We start from the raw sequence: 20,565 nt of genomic DNA on the forward strand, positions 1-20,565 counted from the left end.
TTGCACGCCCTGCAGCCATAACATTCTCCTCTTGCTTCTCACCTCTGTCTAGGGTGTAATTATCCGGGTGGGGGTTCAGGGATTGGTGCCATTTGTTAGATAACTTTCAGTTTTGCGCCACATGCTGTCATGAACAATCACACGAGCTGAACCTATGGTCTTTTGATGTTGTTTTTTAAGGTGTGAAATTTTACTTATAAGCATGACGTCTTAGGAGTAAAATTGTAGGCGTTATAATTTGTCAACTGTTTCAAAAGGAAAGGGGCTTGAAAGGAGTGATTAAAAGGCTGCAAAATAGCTGCATCTCTCATTTCCAAAATCATAGCAATTGCTTTTTAAGTCATTCCCTTCTTAAATTCTTTCCTGTTACAGCATGTTTGTCAAATCACCACTTTCTTTTTGTCCCTCTCTCTTTCATCTGTTAGGACTCTGCAGTTGTGGCCTCTATCGGCTTTTTTAAAAATGAATTCCTTCATACACTACTCATTAAAAAAATGTCATTTATCCATTGCGGGAAAAACTTTTCCAATTAGTTTCTCAGCGAGCAATTCAATGTTTCAAACAATTCTGATAACTTGGTCCTCGAGAAATAAAGAAAGAAATCAGTCATTTCAGCGAAGGTCTCAAAATGCTTTGCTTTTATCAGCTTTCAGTAATAACTTGGAAAAAAAGGCACCATTTTGTTTAAGAGGATCTATTCAACATGATGGAATAAATGTTTTCAAGGCTCTATAATTGTTCAGGGTTCAGCAGGGGAATCTCCCGCATGAGATCAGTCTAGTGCTGTAGTGCAAAACCAGTGGCCTATTTTATACCGCAAAGTTTTCACAGTACAGTTAGGAAAAGTGCTTGGGTACAATGTGATATTCTCCCCCCCCCCATATTACAAGAGGTCCTTTAACTAGGCGAGCTGACTAAGTGCTCAGTCTTATTTACAACCTGAAGGAGTAGCTGCAGGGGGAGGGGGGGCTACAAACATGCACACATTCACGTCAGGCTGCAGCTCAGTACAACCACAGACTCTTGCTCAAGGGCATCATGCCAGCGGTAGTTAAAGGAAGGGGAGGAAAAGTGTGTCTTGTTCACATTCCCCATCCAGATTTTCCTACTTCTTGTTTTCATAAGTCAAAGTGACATCCTAGACAACTTGACCATTACTTTACTGCCATCAGTGCATAGAAATAGTGATACTAAGGGTCGGCTTTTCAGATTTCTCAATGTTCCGCTGAGTCAAAACAGATTTTTGAAAGTTATACTACACTGTGTGCAATTTCACAATGAAAAGGGAGCTAAAGATTCTCGCAGATTTCCAAACCATGTTAAAGAAGAGCAAAACCACAGTAACATAAAAGCCAAGATGAATGTAACACACGTCGTACTACATATTAAATGTATCTTCCACACTAGTATCCTGCGTACATGGGTGTACTCTGAGCTATGGCAGAACCACCGCAAAAAAGGGGGAAAATGTTCAACAACATTATGCTGTAAGCGGAAACCATTATTAGAGACTCTGCTGTTCATATGGAGGTAATCAGGGCAGGGCCACACTTCCACCTACTCTGTTTCTACACTTCAGCCTCTTACAAAAATAGAGTAATGACAAGTTTATAGCAGTTTTGGCCAAACCAATCATGCATTTAAGCTCTCAGTTCATTAGGGAAGTCCAAAAGAGCCGGAAATGTGCTTGCAGGGGGACTTCTGAATCGGACTGAAGAATTTTAACGAAATGGTGAGTAGCAATGCCAAACCGTGTCCATTTCTTAGCTCTAATGGGTTTCCCTTGACTGCTGGTCAGTGTCTCCGAGCAAAACTCAAGTAAAAAAGCTAAAGAGCCGACACTGTGGTGGACGTTGTCGTCAATGTTTAAAGGGGTTTATTGACATGGTAATGTTAAGTTCCTTTTCATTATCTCTGTGGTATTAATGTTGGCTAAGCTCTCTCCTTCAGAGATGCCAGGTGTTACATTGACCTGGACGCCGTCTGCGGTATATTCCACACGTACTGTCGATCCGCGGCCCCCTCGCTGGGAGCGGCAACAGTTTTTAGCATGAAGCTCCAGCTGACCCATGACTCACACATTACACTATTCTCATAACTAGTCTATAGCCTGTAAAGTTTGTTACTGAAGCGGGCAACGGCTTTAAACATTCTAAGTAGTAAAATATTTTACAGGAATTGTTTGAAATTAAAACCAGAATATCTGCATGTTCGCCAAGAATAAACATAATTAAAAAACATCAGTGTCTCCCTCACTTCGTACTAGTGCTGCCATTTGGATTCATCCTTCATATATGCTGTATTTGTATATTTTCTAGTTGTGAATTTGTTGGTTGGGTTTCTTTGCTGTACATAGGTTTCCTCACGAGGATCACCATGTTCACCTAATGCAGCCAAAACATTGTAGTTCAACAAATCACATGACATACGTAGTGTAAAGTCTGGTGATGGAGCACAACTGAGTCCCATAAAATAAAGACAAACTAAAATTAGTCAAACGGGCGTATTGTATATACAGTATACTGTATCAGAAATGCACCGATTGTAGAGATTGTTGTATATATACACTCTTCAGATACGTTCCCTCTCACTATCCCTACCACATTGGATTATTGTTCATTTTGTACATTCATTCATCTTTGTATATATCTCTTTGCACTACTGCACTTTACATTCTGACTGAATTTGTTGTACTGGTAGCTTCTGTGTCCCATGACAACAAAGGTGTCTAAACTAATGAAGACGTGACACTCAAATACAGCTATCTTTGCCTCAAACTATAGCATGTAGGATTTGATCACGCAGCTTTGATACAGCCCGTCTCTCGGCATGTAGTCAGCTGACCAGAAAGCAACCATCTCTCACATGAGAATAAGTCACGATACTTAATGTTGATTGGACCCATTGATTCAGCGTCAACCAGAAGCGTTAGGAGGTTGCGGTAGCTCCGGCTGCGGGGACTTGGGAACTGGAGGGCAGCCGGGTTCAAGTCCCAGAACGGGCCAAGTACCGAGTGTTGACTAGTAGCTGGAGAGGTGCCAGTTCACCTCCTGGGCACCGCCGATGTGCCCTGAGCAAGGCACCAACTCCCCAACTGCATTGGGTTCGGACATCTCTTCACATTGATGCACTTGCATGTGTGTTTAAATCAAGAATATAACAAAATGACAAAAAAACAAAACAATACATTTCCCCAAAGGGGACAAATAAAGCAAAAGAACATTTGCTTAGACACTCAGTAACATCCATAAATAATAGGATCTACATCTGGGAGGAAGCCTCTCAGTAGTGGTGAGCTCGGAAAATGTTAGCGCCACTAGTGACACAAGAGATTTACTCCACTTAGAACAATGCTCGCCATCCTTTTATGAGGTAGGAAGTTTTGGTTTAGGGGAGTGCTCTCCCCTGGTGACTATTTCCAGCTACCAGCCAGCCACGGGGCTTTGGATAATGTCTGTGTAAAATGACGTTTCCTTAAATAAATCAGGAATTAAAATCTCTTCCACAAAACAGCTGTCAAAACACCAATCTGCAATGAGACAGAATGGCATGTCTGCTGCTGCACAGCACAAGGCAAAGCAGAACTCGTTACAATCTCCTTGTCTCATCAACTGCTTTGCAGGCGTACTTTGCTGCCACGGACAAACTCTAAATGCAGACTATTTGTCATTCAGAGTGAGAAATTGTCACATTAAAATGTTTATCCGTGCTAAATCCACATTTTGTCCAACATGTTAATTATTTTCTAAAAGGCAGGCGCACAATCTCGCAAACAAAACACACACAGGGATCTGTAAATCAGAGCCCTCTGCCACCATAGTCCATTTCTGATTACTAAACCCGTCTGGGCCTCTGGCCAATTAAAACTCGCCATTTGTGAACATTCCAAAACGCTGTTATCCATGAATATTTACCCAGAAGCCCCTGGGGAGATTCCACAACATTGCCCTGGCCTCTCACTCTGTCTGTTTCCCTCTCCCGTACCGGCCCTGCATCTCCGGCTTTGTCTCCCCACACAAAAGCTCCCTGCCTACACCACTTCCCAGGTCACTGCTTTGTCAGGGTTTCAACTCGCTCATGCACTTCCCCGAGTATATTTAACAAGTCAGAAACCAAATTCCAACCACTGGGCCAGTTCTTAAAAAGTTCACCTGCTGCACAAAAATATATATGAAGCCTCTCGTAGTCAAAGAAAAACTGCGTTTGACTCTCTGACCTCTTGTCGTGTATGTGGCATGAAATTATTTCCATAAAGGTCTCTTAATAACAAGGGGTGGAAAATTGGGAGGAAGTCTGAGGCTGTTGATTCAACTGTGCTGGGCTAGGTTAGTGTGTTAGATAAAAAAGAAAAAAAGAAAAGATGAACAGAACTACAGCTCACCACCTAGGAAATGAAGGCTAAACACTATTCTGTAGAGAATATTTTGTGAAAACATCAAAGTTAAAGAGCGAGCGTTAAAGTGAGAAACCAGGGAATTAGGTGAGAGAGAGACACCAAAGTGGAAGTTATTCTGCTTTCTGTGTTATTTCAGTCATAAACGCCATAAACTAAAGTGGGCATGAGGCACAGTACAACATGGTATTCTTACTTGACAAACATTTGGCCTAAAAACGAGCAATGAGGTCTGCAAGAGGTCAAGGAATACACCGACATAGCAGCGAAGAAATGGGATCATAAAAAAAAATGAAAATGTCAAAGTGCCCAACACTTGCGCAAGTTCTGTCTCTATGAGAAAAGCTGGAGGCCATGATTCATGTTAACATAGTTATGGGGAATTTATACTTCAAACAGAAGTGGTTTGTTGTTTGGGAAGGGACTGCATTTGGGCCACTTTCATAGCGTGCTCCACACAAACTTTCTGCAACTTGTTTGACTTCCTTCTGGTAAATACAGCAACCGCTGGTGATTGGCTGGCCTGCCATACAGAGATTAAGACCTGCGCAAGCCTTACCTCACCGCCAGGTGGTTTTAACATAAGTGCCTATGTCAAATATTGTATGGACTACAGATTCATACGTAAAGGAAAAACACGATACACGGTTCCTACCGTAACTCTGCTGGGAATCTTTTCTCAACAACATCTATCAGAGGGGAGTTGCGGGCGATTCATGTTAACAGCTGGTCTAAACCCTCTCCACGTCTTTCTTTCACGTTATGTGCCTTTTGATGAGTCGCAGAGCTGCAGTGTTTGATCTAGTGCTTTTACTACAGATTCCACCTTGACACTTTAGCCCGGTCCTTGTGTGTGCATATGCGCGTGTGTGTGTGTGCGTGCGCGGAGGAAATGTGAAGAGCGACTGTGTTATGTTTAAGATTTGCAGAGACAGGCAGAGGTTTTGCAGACAAATGGAGAGGACAAGTTACAGCAGAGCGTGATTATCACAAGGGAAGAGAAGAGGATGGGGGGGGGATAAAAGACACAAAAGGCCTTCCTGGCTTGTCCTTATACACCAGCCCTCCGTCTTTCCACTGACTCATGGCACACAAATGAAAACATACTTTAAAAGGAGAAGATGAAAAACACGGTTTACTTAAGGCCAAGTGCTTTACCATGGGACCCTGCGCAAACACTGTTGTGCTGTCAGAGAAATGGACTACTGTTGAGCTTACAAATAGGTCCTATTTAAGATGGGCTTCACACACTGCTCCAGAGCGCTGCATGCACTCGACCATCTGAGGAGGCTTTACACTTTATGGAAAAACTTTGCGTCATATGCATTTGCAAGTTTCACATAGCAAATCACGTAAGCCCTTCCTCCAACTCCACATAAAAAGAATTCAAAAAATCCCTAACTTTGTTGAAACATATGAGAGCCTTTAAAAAAAAGACTTCGCACACAAACAATACATTTCATCGTTGCCAGTAAAAGCCAGCGAACCCCTCCTAAGGACAATGTTTATAACAGACATCCAAAAGCAACTGAAGCCCACCAGATGTTGAGGCAGGACGGGGCCCGGCAAAGCCCCCCCAGGCAGAATGAGGTCAGGTACAAGATCGGGTTCCTGGAAGCTCAACGCTACAAAAGGGCACAAAGATTCTGATATACCTGTTGGGCCTTACGAAACTGGACACCAGCAGAGGCGGTGGGAAGAGAACCAGTCATCGCCGACTGTCAAAGGGACTAGAAAGTCTAAACCTAAAAAAGGTACAATGGTCTAATGGGCCTCGGTCATGGATGGCTCAGTCCGCTCCTGATGATGTACTGAATGGGTCGATAAATCAAAGCTACTTGCCATTCCGATGATGTACAATATTGGAGAGCTGACTCGCTCTCCCACATAATGGCACATTTTTCTGCCAGCAAAAACCCTAACCCAAAAACACACTGACCAAATGATTTGCAGCTTTGGAGCCATCATTTAACAAAGTATTTGATCCTTTCATCTATGGTTTTTTTTTCCCTCCCTCGCTTATCGGCCCTTAGCCAGCAGCGTGTCTGCCATTGTTTTCTTCGCGTTTTAAATTTGGGTTTTGATGACCTGCTTTTAACACATGGCACCAACTCGTCAGTCAAATTCACAGAGCTATGTGAAGCAGCCAAAGACCTGCCCAGGGCTTTTTGTTTGACAGAAGAAAGGAATTCTGAAGAGCAAGGAAGAAAAAGAAAAAAAACTATCTCAAACATTTTAATATATGTATAAGAGCGAGCAACACACAAGGGTATTAAGTAAATATTAGGAAACCTATTAAGCTGACTGCAGTTGGGAAAAGTGAGCTAAGTGCGAGTGACTGTCTCGTCAGTGGGAGTCTTGATGTAGGCCTTGGGAGTAATTAGCAGGGATTACAGCTCGCCTGGCCTGCACCCAGCACTGGGGTTTCAGCCCAAACACCCAGGCAAGTCCCTGGCTTCGCTCCCTCACCGCTCTCCCTAACCACACGGGCCTCTGGTGAGTCGCACAAATCCTAATAATGATCACGACTATCAACACGGACATCCATCCCACTGCGGCTTCGTAGGAAATCAATTAACCTTGTTGAGTTACACCTACATCATGACTGCACTCGCCCCACTGGCAGCTACGGGGCGAGATGCCTTCAGTGAGGGAGTGGAGCCTCGTTGTGTCGGGCGAGGGGGTTGACACTCCACCCCTGCAAGGATCAGAGCCTGTGGCCCTCTCGCCACACTCCTCACAGCTGGCTGAGTGTCACCAGCGCCGAGGTGATCAACACAAAAGGAGACGCGCGGCAGCTCGAATATCAAAAAAATGACACCATCAAGCATCAAACTGCACAAAAAGGACTTCAGTAGCCAAAAGAGCTGAGCTCCAGAGAGATAGTGAGGTGAGAGATGGGGAACCTGTAGGCATCGGTAGTGTACGAGTAGCCTATGTGTAATAAAACTCACTGTTAAACTGAACAGGGGTGCCCTGATCTGATTTTGGGCCTCTACTGACATACTGAGACAACAGCTATGTGATTATTCAGGAAAGAAATTTCCTGAACTAAGTTACAGGTGCCTCCTTAACATTTAGAACTTATAACAAAGCTGTGTGTTAATAAGAGAAGTGGTCTAGTTTTGGAATGTGCCATCTAAAAGCCTTTTTGCACAGAGAAAACCACAAAGGTTAAAAGCAGAAACTAGACAAGAGAGGTAGATGGGCTGAATGGAGCAGGACAGCAAAATACCAGTAAACCATCATTGACGGTGAAAAAGAGAGGAAATCAACCAGGGATGACGAAGAAAGGAAAGATTAGGAATGAAACAAAACCTCCCAGAGGAGCTGCTAAAGAGTGAGCAGGGGGAGAAGAAAATGAACTGATATGTCAGTCGGGACAGAGGGGGGGGGAAGAGACGGCCGGCTTCAACAGTGTGCAAACAAGAAGTGTTAACAAGGAGTTTCACCACAAAAGTATGGAAAACCACAAAGCCAGATCAGGATTTCTCAGTTTTCATCAGACAAGGACCCACACAGATCCACCATATGATATAGTCAAGTTTAACTGTGGCCACTCCTGCTAAAAATGTGCTGTGGGTAGGGTATCGATATTTACGATTCCAATGCCAAACTGGTACTTTTAAAACGATTCCGATTCCTAAACCGATTCTTGAAAAACTGAAAAATTACATCAAAGAAAGGCTCTTTTACAGATGTGGTAGCCGTAATGTGCTTTCACGTCCGTTTTGGAGAGCCCAGATGGAACATATGGCATTTTAAAAGTAGCCTACAATTTACGGTAGCTAGCTAGCGGCAGACTACAGACAAAGTGTGATATTTTGATGTCCTTTTTGGAGCAACGGAGGGAAAATATTTCAGTCGACACATTAAGTGGAACCGAAATGAGGAACTGAAATTTTCGTTCTAATCCGGTCCGATTCCTACCAGTTGCATAACTGTGGGGAATTTCGGTTCAAACCTTATATTGTGTTAAACAGAACCGTGTGCTCACCGGGGTTACTAAAAGGAGCAGGCTGTATGTACATGCCTGTATGACTGGGCGACAATGAGTCACAGTGCATGCATGCATGCTTCCAGTTACCTCCCCAGATTCCCTAAGCCTGTGTCATACAGACACACAGAGACACACAGAAACACACACAGACACACACACCTGCCTGGCCCACCACTTCTCCTGGATAGTCAGTTAAATTTGCCTTGGTACAAAACTCTTTCCTGTCAGTCAAATCCCCCCCTCTCTTTCTCTGCGTGCCTCAGTCAGTCCCTCCAGCGCTCTCTTTGTTGCCGTGTGTTCCCAGCTCCGGGCTCCCTATGTGCGGGTCTTGGTGGTCCGGTGTGGAATGTGGCGAAGAGGGGGAGGCAGGCCGGCCTAAAAGGGGGTGCTCAATTGTTCCCACACACAGCATCCACCCCCCACTGATCTGTCGCTCACTTGGCCATTTTGAGAAGGGGGGGGGCGCAAAGGATGCAGAGAGATGGAATTACGGACACACAGTCGACACACTGCTATTGAACTGACGCTACACTTACAGCATACTAAATGAGTGTATTATGGAAACTTAAGATTCCACAGACCTACATGTCAAAGCAGAAGACTACACAAGCACCAAACCAGGTCTAGAACGACAAAATCATTTCATCCACTAGATTTGGTCCGCGCAACAACAAAACCAGGTAGTTTTAGTACCATTCTTTCACTTATTTGAACCGCCTACATTTTGTTTTGTATGCTGTGATAAGCGGATTTGTTTTGGAACGTCGATAAGGCAGCTGTTGCTGGCAGAGCAGAACGGGACACCACAAGAGCCCTGATCTCAGAGCTGCCATGCTGCGATTGCAGGAAGTTGATAAGGAGCGGCGAGATACCGCAGAGCTGGCAGGCACGTGGAGCTGTCCTCCCTCCCTCACGCCTCTGGCCCCATCTGGACGCTGAAAGTCACATCCAGGATCCCTCCTGGGTTCACAAGACCTCAACCTCATGATACCTAAACTCAATTATCCTGAAGAGGAGACGTCACATATACAGGGGACGAGAGCAACAGGAACCATCACATTATCACTGCTTTTCACTGATCTCCAAGGACACCACCAGAGTGGAGAAACTACACCCAAATGCTCCCAATGTATCTAGTGATCAAGTTTCCTGAAACACCAGAACTTGCCAGATTTGGAAACCTTGAATTTAACATCATAATGCATATGCACTGCCCTTAAAATAAAAAAATAAAAAACATTAATAGTCCTGCCCTTACACCACCATGTAAACCTGATGCCGGCTGAGATGACAGTGTTTAAATCCTACTAATAATATCGGCATGCCAAAACACACAAAACTTTCATTTTGATTTTAACACCAGTTTACAAAAAAAAAAGAAATAAAAAAAAAGGCAAGTGAGAGGAAGCGCTTGAACGGCTAGACGGTTTCAAATCAAGAAGCTGCAAAAGTCAATCCCATCACTGAGGAATGTTATCAGCGATTACTGCGCATGCTTTGGCTTTAATGAGAGATGTTTATTTAAAGCGGACGTGTTATGCTTTTCTGTATTTCCTGTCATATCTACAATGTTAAACGTAGCCAAATAATAATAATTAATTAATGAGATAAACTTATTTTAGAGAAATCCCTGTGAGATAAAACGTTCAGATTTCCAACTGTTCTGAACGCTCTGGTTTCAAGTGTTACGGCCTGCTGCGATTGGTCATCTGTTCCAGGTAGGCAGGACTGGGAGTGTTGTTGTTTTTTAAGCTACTGTGGTGTTAACATACGGTAGTCGTAGCTACATGGTAACGGCAGTAAAATATGTCATCTTGTTAAATTCTCCCCAATTTCGGGTCACATTACCGGTTATGTAGCATTTGGTTTAAAAGCCTTTATCTATTATATTTCTATTATTATTTCTCCTCAATTTCGGGTCACTTTACTGCTGGGACATGTCCGGTTGTGTAGTATTTGGTTTAGAAGCCTTTATTGGAGATTTTTCACAAACGTTATTTTTTTGATTTTTCCGCTATAACGTTATAGATCCAGCTTCAACCATAGACAATATATAATGGACCAACAGATCCCGTGTCTCTGGACGGAGACCAGTGAAGGATATTAGAAGCACTTTTCCGGTGATCTCTTGCTTTACTGAGCAGCCTCCAACTGAGAGAGACGACGTAGATGTGACGTGAGCAACCTGTCTAAAAGTGTGAAGTCTTCTGGTAGCTGTGCCAAGAGAAATCTCAATCATTCCCAATCTTGCAGAGACGGAGAGTGTAGGTATATGCAAGAAGATAACATAGACACAGGCTAATTATTTCTAACTAAAATGCTAGTTAACATTAGTAATTAAACCTAAACAGCTCATGTAAGTCAAAACTGCCTGTGAGCTTCTCCTGTACTATACGGTAATTCCTCTACTGTGCGACACAATCGTTAGCCTATTTTTTTTAAAGCGTCTGCTACGGAGCCATAACGTGAGGTACAAGGTAATGGAGCCTTTTATACATTGTTGTGTTTCTTTAGAAATAAACAATGGACAAATAGAGTCTTTAAACACTTCAGATGTAAAGTTATTCACTGTCAAAGTGACGTCAAAATGAATGCTAGTCAGTGGAATGCTAACAGGAGGTGATCTCTTTGTAGCATCAAAATGGCGCCATAGGAGGTTCAAGTTCTGAAGCAAAGCTTACCCCCTTGGCTTCAACTAGTGAAGCAACAGCAAAGGGGAGCGCAGATTCCAGGAAACACTCCGACCAATCAGAGCAGACTGGGCTTTTTCGGGAAGGGGGGCTTAAAGAAACAGGCGCTCCAACAGAGCGTCACATACAGAGGGTGAATACAGGTGCAGCAGCCATGGCCAGTATAAGGAAAAAATAAGTGTAGTTTTTCTGCACTAAGAGTAATTCCATATTACAATCATGAGGCTTGCGTGCTAGAATTCACCATTGGTTGTAACCTCACCTATAGGTGAGAGTAGACGATGTATAGCGCAGCTATACATCACCATAAACAGCTGGGCTAACTTTAGCATTGGATTTAGTTCATAAGCTATATCCCCATCTAACTGCTGACACATCTCCATGGCTTACTTTTCCTGGCGAGAGCTCATGATGCGTTTTTAATGTTGTGTTATAGAGTTTGGGGAACTAAACCCAGAGGAGGAGTTATCCTTCCATCACTGTCTTCGTCCCCTGCTTGCGTGTGCCTCTTCTGGCTACATCCAGCTGTTTTCTCACTGGTTGCGCTTTGAAAGTTACCAAAGTTGGTCCGCTATATCTAGCTTGAAAGTCAAATAGATGTGTCGTTCTACATAGTTATTTTGAATTTCACCCCCCCCCCGGTTAACAGACAAAATATGCAACCTTTTTAACCAAAATATTAAATATCAAAAACATTAAAAACTGATCGTGAACTGTAACCGGATTACAAATATGGATCTCAACAGATCGACTTCATGTGGCTACACAAGGGCCTTTTGCTAACATCCATGAGCAATATATCAAGCCACTGGGTGACTGTGTGATTCATTATCAGCTACAACATAAACTACTTTCTATCTGCATTTTTTTTTTTGGGGGGGGGGGGGAAGAGAACTGCATGTTTAAATTGGGTTTCTGTAAGCAGCTCTGGGTCTTTTGGTGAGAATTTTCCATTTGGCAACAGAACCAGTGCAGAGAAAGTTATTCTGTAATTTCCGAAAGCCAATTCTTTAAATTACTGGAAATTAAACTTCATCACAAAGTGCAGCACTGAAGTGATTCTTAATGATAAGACGTGCAAAGTGTTTCACATAAAACAAAGAGGGCTGTTTGAGTTTTATGGGGTTGACCTTGAGTCATTTTATTAGTTAATTATTACAGGTGTTAAAATACCAGGCCAGCGCTCAACAGAACAGAGCCCCTCAAATATTGGCCTTTGAGCTATAAAGGCTCCTGCAGACTGTGTGTGCCCCAGTTCCCTCCTCTTATCTTATCTGCTGAAAGTCATTGCAATAACACAACCTGGTATTTCCCAAACCGTAATGATGCAGGGCATGCAGCCACCGGCTAAGTCGGCGTTCAGACAAAAAACAAAACAAAAAAGCAACCTGGTGATTTGCCGCAGGGTGGTGCGGCGGTTGGGGTGTCACTGAAACGGGCCATTTGTCTAACATCCTGTTGTGTACTTTAACCCCCCCCTCCAATGTAGCACAAATGGACTTTATATTTTCACTTTTCCGTCAGATCGCTTACAGATCTGGTCATTTCCGACAGCACTTGAAGGCAGCTTCATTTCACGGAGAAAGAAAAGAGATGAACGAGACAGATCAACTTGTGTTTTGTCGTTTGTCAATGCGATAGAGGCTGTGAAGTTTCCCCGTTTACTGTACGAGATTCTCACACCGACTCACAAGTCTGATCGCGGGTTACGCGATTGGTCAATGCAGCGTGACGTGGTGTTGCGTCTTTCCAAAAGTTGACTCTGTCCCAACTTTTCACTGAAGCCTTTTTTGCTTGTTCCCCCCTGCGGCAAACCCCACCGCAGCCTAAACGCACTACCCCAGATTCAAAATGAACGAGAGACCTGCGTTTTGCCCAAGGGGGTAAGCGAATGTCTGGCAAGCATAGCTCCTAGGGCGCCATTTTGATGCTAACAAGCCATCACCCCCTGTTAGCATCTCATTGACTGCCATTCATTTTGATGTCACTTTGACAGCGAATAACTTTACATCTGAAGCGTTTAAAGACTATTTGTCCATTGTTTATTTCTAAAGAAACACAACAATGTATGAAAGGCTCCATTAGCTTGTACCTCACGTTATGGCTCCGTAGCAGACGTTTTTGTAAAAATAGGCTAACGATTGTGTCATTACCACGCGACTTACTGGAGAAGCTCACAGGCAGTTTTGACTTAAATTAGCTGTTTAAGTTTAATTACTAATGTTAACTATCATTTTAGTTAGCAATAATTAACCTTTGCCTATGTTATCTCCTTACAATCTTGAGATTTCTCTTGGCACAGCTGCCAGAAGACTTCCAACTTTCAGACAGGTTGCTCCCGTCACATCTACGTCATCTCTCTCAGTTGGAGGCTGCGCAGTAACGCTCCGCCAGCACCGGAAAAGTGCTTCTAATATCCTTCATTGGCCTCCGTCCAGAGCAACGGGATCTGTTGGTCCATTCTTATATACTGTCTATGGTTTTGCCGGACCGTCTGACTGCCGGCGCAGTAAGTCTGAGCGAAGCATAAGGGGGAAGAAGGAGCCCTCACAATGCGAGGCTGCAGAATGTCTCAAGCTTACCGGGAGGCCAACGCACTGAGGTCATGCGCGCTTTGAGTTTCAGTCATAATGCGCTGAACTGATTGTGAGCAGGGTACGTTCCTTGTGCTGAAGGGAGGGAAAATGACCCTCTTCTCTTTGATCTCTGCCATTGTTCCATACCTGCAGCATGACATCAAGCCTGACTGCCAGAGTAAACCAAAACAGATTTAGCTTGAAGAGCTGCAAAAAAAAAAAAAAAAAAAAGGAAGCAGTGTCCAGCCCTGGAACGAGTAGTAGCCTTTGTCATGGCAGATACCAATCTGGGCAGCGTTAACTGCTCTGCTTTCAGGGTGAGCCTGAGAAGCTGGTGCATGTTGCAACTGTGCTAAAGCATCACATCAGATAGCGCTTAACAATTTATCACAGTATCAAATATAACTGTTAAACACTACCCGCTATTAGCAGATAGTTTCAGACAGTAAAACCACCATTTACATCCTGTGTGATTACTGACATCATTCATCTGTCATCATTAGTGCTGCGAGCATCATCATCTACTTCCCATTTAAGTGAGGTATTCAACCACCAAAACGTCATCCGGCAGACAAGAAACTTGGATGCAAGGTCTTGAACTGCTTCCACGTGAGTGGTAAAAGATTGATACCATGGGATTGACAAGGAATTTCCCAACTGAGCCTGCTGTTCCTCTGTATCACTTAATTCTGTCTATGCCAAAGCAATTAGGGTTTCCATTTTAGTTTTACTGCATTAAAACATCTTTATTGAATCTCAAGTCTGGCTTCAGCTAAGCCCGTTGGTAATTTGAACGGTAACAAACATTCTTATATCCATGCTGCCAACAATAACACAAGATGTCTGTGGTTATAAAAGCCAAGTTTTAAATTCGGTGTCTCCAATAACATTCAGATTCCACCAATCTGATTTATGATGCATGTATAAAAAGGAGGTAAACATGTCAAAAAACTTCTTCTGACAACTGGCAAAGATGCTGTATCATTTTCGAAGTATGTCTTCTCTGCAACACAAGTCTGTTCTGATCACAACCACTAGTCTTATGTGAAACTAAATGGGGTTTTCTGTGCAACTTTTGCATTATATATTGACTATTTCCACTTCTGCAGATGTTAGAAGTGAAACAACTTTTTTTCCAATGAACTGCGTCTTTAATTATCAACTGTTGAAACAATGTTTAAAATGGTGTTATATGCAGGTAATTAATGGCCTAACCCTGCTGCAACCTCACATCCAGCTCAATTTAAACACAGACCGTGTTATGATTAGGAGAGAATTCATGTTTGGAGTTCGACCCATAACAAAGTGGAGAAGTGATGCTCTGACAAACATGGCTGAAGTTCAATCAGACTGCACATCTGGAGCCTTTCCACCTCAGCAACATGAAACATTTCAGGAGTGCAGGACTTCTGTATCTGCTTTTTTTGTTGCTTTCTGGAGACCCCCAACTCTCTTTAATGACAGACCTTGTTGCTTTCTAGAGATCAATTATCTCAGTCTCTTTCAGTGACAAAGAGCTGCTCATTGAGGTCGGCCCTGCCTAAGGCCCAGACATACACCAGGAATCTATTGTAAGGAAAAGGCACGTGTGTATAGCACACAAACCTGCACAATAAAAACGGCCTTCATTCAGATGCGAGACAATTAAGTCGGACCAATGCGGACATGTTGAGGTACTCTCAATGACATTTAGCATAACAATGACATACAGGCAAAAAACAAAAAGACTTATAGACTTGTGTGAAACGCAGGGGGGAAAAAAACTTCTCTGCCCTTTTGACAGTTATGTCCAACTCAAATTCTAATGAGATGTCAACAAAAAAAAGACAACATCCTCTTACTATGCAAAGTAAACTTATAAGAGGACATAGGAACAACAAAAAAGGACACATACAAATTGGTCACCCTTGTCAGATGAAATAATGCTGTGAACGCAATGCCAAAATTGAACAGCGGAAATGTTTAAGGTGAGAAAGTCCATAGAGCAAAAGAGAGAAGCTAATTATTAAGTCCATTGAGATAAATATGCATTAGGAAAAGACTTTAACAAGACACCAATATGACAGCAGCCGTGCCTGAATAACCTGCTTCTATCATTTTAAACAAGAACGTCACGCTGAAGACACTGCAAAACTGGCAACCAAACGGGACTGAATTTAGGGGTTTGAATGTATGTGCGCATATTCATTTTAACCACCATATAAATGAAAGGGAAATGAGAGAAGGGTGGGATTTAAAGTATGCAGGGCACAGTGGAATTTCAAACCCCAACCCCCTTCCCCTCAAGCCTTCACTGTAAAAGCCCCCCTAAGTAAATTTCCATCACTTGGGTTTAACTTATGATTAGCTAAATTGATTTGCCTTCTCACCTCTGTCTGACCATTAACATAGCCGTTTCTATTTATTACCAGGCAGCCTTCATTGGCGCATAAAATCTTGTCATGCAAACTAGACTAGAGGCAGATGTAGAAGTACAACGTGTGCCTTCACAGAAAATGTTAAAACCACAAAAGCACCAAGAGAGGGGGAAAAAAAATACATACGCCTTGTTCACAATGCACAGGAATGTTTACTTAATCACTGCAGGCTGCAGCTTCACAGCCATAGGAGTCTCTGGAAGCCTGGAAATAAACACAGGCCTGGCTTCTTTCAGTGGGGAGCACAGTCTGTGTGCTGATTATACCTCTTTATTGTTATGAATTACCTACAAGTATTTCCTAAATGAGGACTAGATTTACACACTGGAGCAGTAAAGTGCTTCACAGCCTGAAGAATTCTTCCCCAAATGTTTCACTGCTGCTACCCCCCCCCAACTTAACGATGTACTGTAACTTTTAACAGATGAAAAAAAGCCCCATGTCTGCATGGTTAAGCCATGTTTCCATTTGACAGAAGCCCAAAACATCCATGTACAAAAGTTGACAGTTTAACAGTTTGTTGTAGGGCCTTCTATGTATCTCTTTTTCACGTCAATGACTTCTAAACTTTATTACATTTGATAAGAGTTGGTATTCAGGTCAACCATCTGGAAAACCGGTTTAGGAGAGTACTGAATGACTTGGAATAGCTAGCTTTCTCCCCTGTATTCAAGAAGCTAACAAAGGTAAAGCAAAAACCTGTGAATGCATTTCACTGACCTTTACATTATGCTAACGCTGCTAGCTTAAGAAAAGTTCTCATTAGCCTAAGGGCCACCAGGGGACCTCTCTAGGACCCATGGGGGGTCCCCGGTCCCCACTTTGGGACCCACTGCTCTGGGACACAGTATTCAAGTTAAAAAAGAAAGAAAGAAAGAAGCCTAAAAGAAGAATAGAAAAAAAACACTTACCGTTGACTCCTTTGTTGGGAACATCGTTAACGTTGAAGCCTTTGGAGCTATAAGCAGCACGAACTTCGTTGCAGTTTTTCAACTTCTGCTCCGCAGTCATCGACACGGAGAACACGACCAGCGTGCAAACTACACACAACACCAACAGCGTCTTCATGGTGTGTCAGTTCAAAAAAAACAACAAGAAACTACGAAGTTATCAGCACAAAAGTCAAAAAAAATATATCGCTCAGGTGTGCGTAAGCTAGGACAAAGTTTCAGCGACTCCCACGCTGAGTTTCCTCATGGAGACGCGCTGATTTCTTCGGCTCAAACAGACACTTCATTCACAGCAGCTCTGAGGCCACCTCTCAAACTACTTTGACGGAGGAAAAAAATGAAAATAAACCCACCGAAAATAACCTTAAAAAATTGCTCAAACGTCGTCGCTTAAAAGCACGGATACGTGCGATAAATGTCGAGTTCCAGACTCAATCGAAAAAACGCGGAAAGGCGACAAAACAACAGTTTTAAAACATGTAAAAAAAACAAAAAAGTTATTTAACTGCAGGGCAAGAATCTCAGAATCACACTGCTGCTTTACAGCTTCGACGAAAGTGTTGTAAACCACGGGAGGAGAGAGCAGACGGTGGGGAAAAAAAAAAAAAGTTGTCGGAAAGGTGTTTTTCTTCTTTCTTGCTTTCTTTCCAAACTTTAGGAGGCCGTGGTTTCTGTAGGACAGGACAGGACAGGACACTGGACTGTACGCTAGTCGCACTGGTATCCAGATGCGAGCAGAAAAACCCTAGTGGACACCCAGGAGTGACTGCAAGTTCCGGGGGACAAAGACCTGGAAAACAGGAACACCAGGGGTGGAGCATGGAGCAGGGACTTCAAACCCTGCAGGATCTCTCTCTCTCTCTCTCTCTCTCTCTCTCTCTCTCTCTCTCTCTCTCTCTCTCTCTCTCTCTCTCTCTCTCTCTCTCTCTCTATAATGTCTAGACTAGTGGAAACCAGCCTTGAAAAATCAGGACTGGAGCTGGAGGGTGGAGCTACACGGTGGCATATAGCCAGCATATGGGCATAACATGAAGACTTATTATTGGTCCACATGACATAAGGAAAATAACCCGAGATAACCAAAAGTCCTCGAAATCACAAATCTCTTCAAATGCAGACCCCCATTTGACCTGTGTGTTGAGAGAGCTTCCTTATCTGTGTTTACTGTCTGACTGGAGATAACCCATGAGATTAAAAGAATCCTTTGAACTAAAGGTCCGTCCTAACATAAAAATAAGTGAAATAATTAGTGAAGATAAAGCGTTTTCTCTCTTGTGGACCACTTGGAAATACCCCCAAGGACCATTAGGGGTCCCACATTTTTTGTAATTGAATAATTCTCCATATTTATTAGACACACTGCTCTCCAAATGCAATTTTTTATTGCATGACAGTGATTTACATAACAAGAACACACAAACAATCAAGACACATTTTCTCCAAATGTGTTATTTCTATACATCTTAGTTTGTTTAAAGCCCTTAAATTAAAACCTGGCTAGTGTTACAGTAACCATGAAGTCCAAATGACAGCCCTGTTCCTTACACTAACACAGGTCAGGCTGTGTGCTGTTAGCAACGGGGCGGTTTTGTCTCTAATGTGCAGCTGCCTGTCATAACGTGCGGCCAGTGTTGTAAACTAAAAGTAAACAGTCTGCTGGAAGCATGGTGGAGCTGTACAAGTGGATGGAGATGACAAAAAGATATTATAAGAATTATATATAAAAAAAATTATTAATTCCACTGAAGAGAGCGATCACTGGGAAATAAAGGACAATACATTTGTTTGCCACATTGAACATGTGAACATCTCGCTGTTGTAGTGGTGTGCGTTTGAAATAATTCCAAAAAATCACTCAAAAACTTCAGTCGAATGCATCATTGCTTGTGTTAAAGCATCCCTTCATCACAGAACAAGTTCACTTTTCAGGTTGAATAACTTGCGTGCATATTTTGAAATGTTACTTTTCAAAATGTCATCTGTTCAACAGACACTCAAATTCCCCATGTCCTCGGATCCGTTCTCTACTTGCTTAGAATATCCTTTGTGTACTCCGCTCCTATTACTTTCATATTTTTTGCACCAGTGTATTCTATCTCCTATTTTCAGGAGCACTTTGGCATCTGCTGTCATGCTGTTTTCTGCCTCTGACCTTTGCCCTCCTTGCAACTTGTTTCTTCTTGTAACACTGGAAAAAAATCCATTTAAGTGCATTTTCCACTGACAAGACAATCAGTCAATGAAATGTAAAAAAGTTTTCCAATGACAAGATAATCAGTTTATAAATGTAAAACCTTAACTGTCAGCCTTTTTTCTCTCTCTTTATCATCATCATCAGAATTTGATCAAGTGTTTTACCTTGTACGCAAATACCTTTATTAAGAAAGAAGTCATAATAAGACTTTTTATAACCTGCATATGTGTGTGTGTGTGTGTGTGGGGATACTTCTGTGTGTGTGTGTGTGTGTGTGTGTGTGTGTGTGTGTGTGTGTGTGTGTGTGTGTGTGTGTGTGTGTGTGTGTGTGTGTGTGCGTCCGTCTGTCCATTGGTTTGGGGGGTAGCACTCAGCAAAATGACATTCTTTCTTTTGTGTTCACATTCCTCGGGCGGCTCTATTCATTCTGTGTGACTGCGGCTGCTGCAGGGGAAGCCAGGGGTTGCTGAGGAGCAGGAGGAGGATGCTGGAGCTGTGTGCTTGGGAGAGCGTGGGCCCGGCGCTCCTCTCAATAGGCCAACAAAAGGTACGAAAATGCTCCAGTGCCATGGTAATTAGACATGAATGAGCTTTGAACGACGTGACATGTCTCAGGCTTTTCTCTCCACCAGAGGAATTTCAACATCCAGCTTGGTAAAAATTGGACTGGACTGGGGAGTCCATACACACTCAAGCACCTGAATTATATTGTTATTTTAATTCAAATGCACCGCTTGATGACCCCTCGGGCTCGTAAAGGTACCCAAGCCCAAACATCTTTGTGTGACCGTGAAATGGTGCAGAAATACATATTCATAGGGAGTCAATCACTCAGGCAGAAAATGCAACAATTCCTGATAGTCAGCTATTCTCACTGTTCCTGCTGACTAACATCAAATTGACCTTTTACTCTCATAATGCTTGCCGTTCCAACATTGCCCCAATATTACCCTAAGAAAACATGTGAACTCTGCATTTCAATAGGCCTGTTTGCCCTTTCTCCAGCCTCGCATTAGCATTCAGAGTATAACCCCCACCACCACCCCCCCACACCTCCTGGGTGAGCTTTTGCTCTATCTACAGCCAGCGTTTGCTCATCTCCTAATGATCAGCCTCTCTTTTCCATCTTAAAAGCTGCAATCCATTTCAGGAGAGAAAAGCACAGCTGGATAACAATGGAGTTTTTATCTGGATCTGGGGAGCAGAGGGTGCGTGGGTGTGAAAAGTTACAGCAGAGCGCCAGGACACAGAAACAGGATTTCTGAAGTGCGTTTGTAGTGACAGGCGTGTTATGTGTGGAGCTGTGAGTGATTGACCTTGTTAAGAAAGTAGACAGGCTTTAAAG

General features: G+C 43.0%; 1 protein-coding gene across 2 annotated transcripts in view; it reads right to left on the reverse strand.

The window, feature by feature from the left end:
- gpc4 (glypican 4) overlaps nt 1–17,819 on the reverse strand; it is a 33,964-nt gene extending 16,145 nt beyond the window's left edge. For both annotated transcript variants that reach the window (XM_028589733.1, XM_028589732.1), the window contains exon 1: nt 16,988–17,819. In XM_028589733.1, coding sequence (XP_028445534.1) covers nt 16,988–17,144 — 157 coding nt within the window. In that variant the 5' untranslated portion in view covers nt 17,145–17,819. The remainder of the gene's footprint in view (nt 1–16,987) is intronic.
- Nucleotides 17,820–20,565: the final 2,746 nt, after the last annotated feature.

Source organism: Perca flavescens, chromosome 10 (assembly GCF_004354835.1).
Source record: "Perca flavescens isolate YP-PL-M2 chromosome 10, PFLA_1.0, whole genome shotgun sequence".
Lineage (NCBI taxonomy): Eukaryota > Metazoa > Chordata > Actinopteri > Perciformes > Percidae > Perca > Perca flavescens.